General features: G+C 37.1%; 1 protein-coding gene across 1 annotated transcript; it reads right to left on the reverse strand.

Annotated features, from left to right (window-relative positions):
• Nucleotides 1-216: 216 nt before the first annotated feature.
• On the reverse strand, nt 217-1,785 carry LOC111411999 (caffeoyl-CoA O-methyltransferase). Its single transcript, XM_023042716.1, has 5 exons — nt 1,637-1,785; nt 1,434-1,513; nt 1,203-1,347; nt 908-1,039; nt 217-656 (listed from the first exon to the last, which is right to left on the reverse strand). The coding sequence occupies exons 1-5, from the start codon at nt 1,700-1,702 to the stop codon at nt 363-365; spliced, it is 717 nt and encodes a 238-aa protein (XP_022898484.1). The 5' UTR covers nt 1,703-1,785; the 3' UTR covers nt 217-362.
• Nucleotides 1,786-2,143: the final 358 nt, after the last annotated feature.

A 2,143-nucleotide genomic window follows, 5' to 3' on the forward strand; every position in this document is an offset into this window, starting at 1 on the left:
ATGTGAAAATAAGAGTTAGTCAAAGAGTCATTTCCACTTATTTTCTCCATTTTCTTATAACATGTGTTTGTTGAGAATGTGATATTTATTTTTGCAATATAATTTTATATTTGGTTGATGATAAGTCATCATCAAATCCCTAGGTATATTTTTAATTATATTTTTCATAAAAAAAAAGTAGGTGGGTGGAGTGGGACAAGAAAGCACTCAAAATTGAATCCAAAGCAACCCTGATGTTGATAGAAAATAATGTTTATTTTTGGATAATTAGATTTCTTTGTTCATCCAAATTGAAGTACAAAAACAAGTTACAAATTTAAAATAAAAACGAAACTTAATAATAATAATTTTTCATGAAGTGCTCAGCTGACGCGGCGGCACAGGGTAATTCCATCACCCACGGGAAGCATGCAAATCTCGATCCTCGAATCTGCAGCCAAAGCCTTGTTGAGTTCCAGTACAAAATCCCTGTAGTACCTCACATACTTTCTCAATGGTGCATCAGGTGGGGCCACCACAGACCCGTTCCACAAGGTGTTGTCGTACCCGATCACTCCTCCCACTTTAACCAGTTCAATTAATCTCTTGTGGTAGTTGATGTAGTTATCTTTGTCAGCATCCACAAATATAAAGTCAAATGTTCCATGGTACTTTCCCTGTAATGCACACATAGAAAAAGTCAAATTAAAAAATTAATCAAACAAGAATCGATCATTTTCCGTCCATATAATAAGGTGTAATTACGATAAAATTTTATGTTGATCGTTTAAAGTGCTATTATTCATTTTTGTTTTGTTCAAAAATAAGTTCGGGACAGATCGAAAATAAGTCAAAAATTTTGAACTTATCTATAGCATAGTTAAAAAAAGGAAAAGGAAAATAGGTTAGTGGGGTTGGTGAGACTTACGTCTTCAATCATTTGATCAAGAACAGGCAAAGCAGGGCCTTCTTTGAAGTCAATTTTGTGGGCAACGCCAGCCTTTTCAATTACGGGCAAACCCAATTCATAGTTGTCTCTGTTAATATCCATTGCCAAAATCTGCATCAATCAAAACCCACAAAATCAATTAATTTTAATGAATTATCCAATTCAATGCCTTAGTTCCCCATGTTTCACGAATATTTTCAATATAGTTGATATCTTCTGAATGAGATTTTGAAAAGAGTTGCTCGTATTCTTGAAAATAAAATAAATTAAGCACCTTCCCATCATCCGGAATTGCAAGGGCAGTGGCCAGGAGAGAGTAGCCGGTGTAAACACCAATTTCCATTGTGTTTTTGGCGTTAATCAGTTTCAAAAGCATGTTCAAGAACTGACCTTCATCAGCAGAGGTAGTCATAATGTTCCTATATCCACAATTTAATATCAGCTTTGATGACATATTTATTACGTTGAACTGGGCCGAGAGACGAACTCGAATAATGAAACTCACCAGGGATGCTTGGCAGTCAGTTCCCTGAGTTCTTTCATGGCCTCTGGTTCTCTTGGGTACACACTAGTTTCAAGAATATACTAAAGCAACAAAAAAAAAAAATTCAATCAAATACCCCCACATGGACAAAATTCGGATTAAACGAGAAATTGAGATAAAATCCCGTAAATTTTATTGTTTAATCTTATCGAGTATTCGTGTACCTGATAAAGAGCATCACTTTGCAGAAGGCTCTTGTGGCCAACCTCTTGGTGCCTGTTTTCTGCCATTTTCTTGAATAATTTTCTCCTTTTTCTAAATTTTCCTGCGGTTGTGGTTATTTGTGTCCCTGAGATTGAAAGAGAGGTACTGAAGGGTTATATATAGATGGATACAGGAGCCGGTTCAGACCGGTGGTGTTTTTCTTTTTGCGTTTGTTGGAGATGGACCGCCTGCCAACCCGGTCGGGGGTTGGTGAAATTCCTAAGACGTGGTCAGTGTGGGCCCAAAAAAAGTAGTTAAGTGGGTCCCAGTATTCGGCCAACTATTGTTTGATTTTCGTTTTATGACGTTAAGAAGATTAAATTTCACGGCCCGGATGCACTGTAGGTACTGAATTAGGTGTCACGAGCGTGTCGATACATTATTGGTTGGAAGGTGGTAGGAAACAGGGTATTAACAAATACAGAAATGACACGTGGCAATCGGGTTTGGTAAAGAGTTGGTGAAAC

The sequence above is a fragment of the Olea europaea genome, chromosome 16 (assembly GCF_002742605.1).
Source record: "Olea europaea var. sylvestris chromosome 16, O_europaea_v1, whole genome shotgun sequence".
In the NCBI taxonomy this organism is placed as follows: domain Eukaryota; kingdom Viridiplantae; phylum Streptophyta; class Magnoliopsida; order Lamiales; family Oleaceae; genus Olea; species Olea europaea.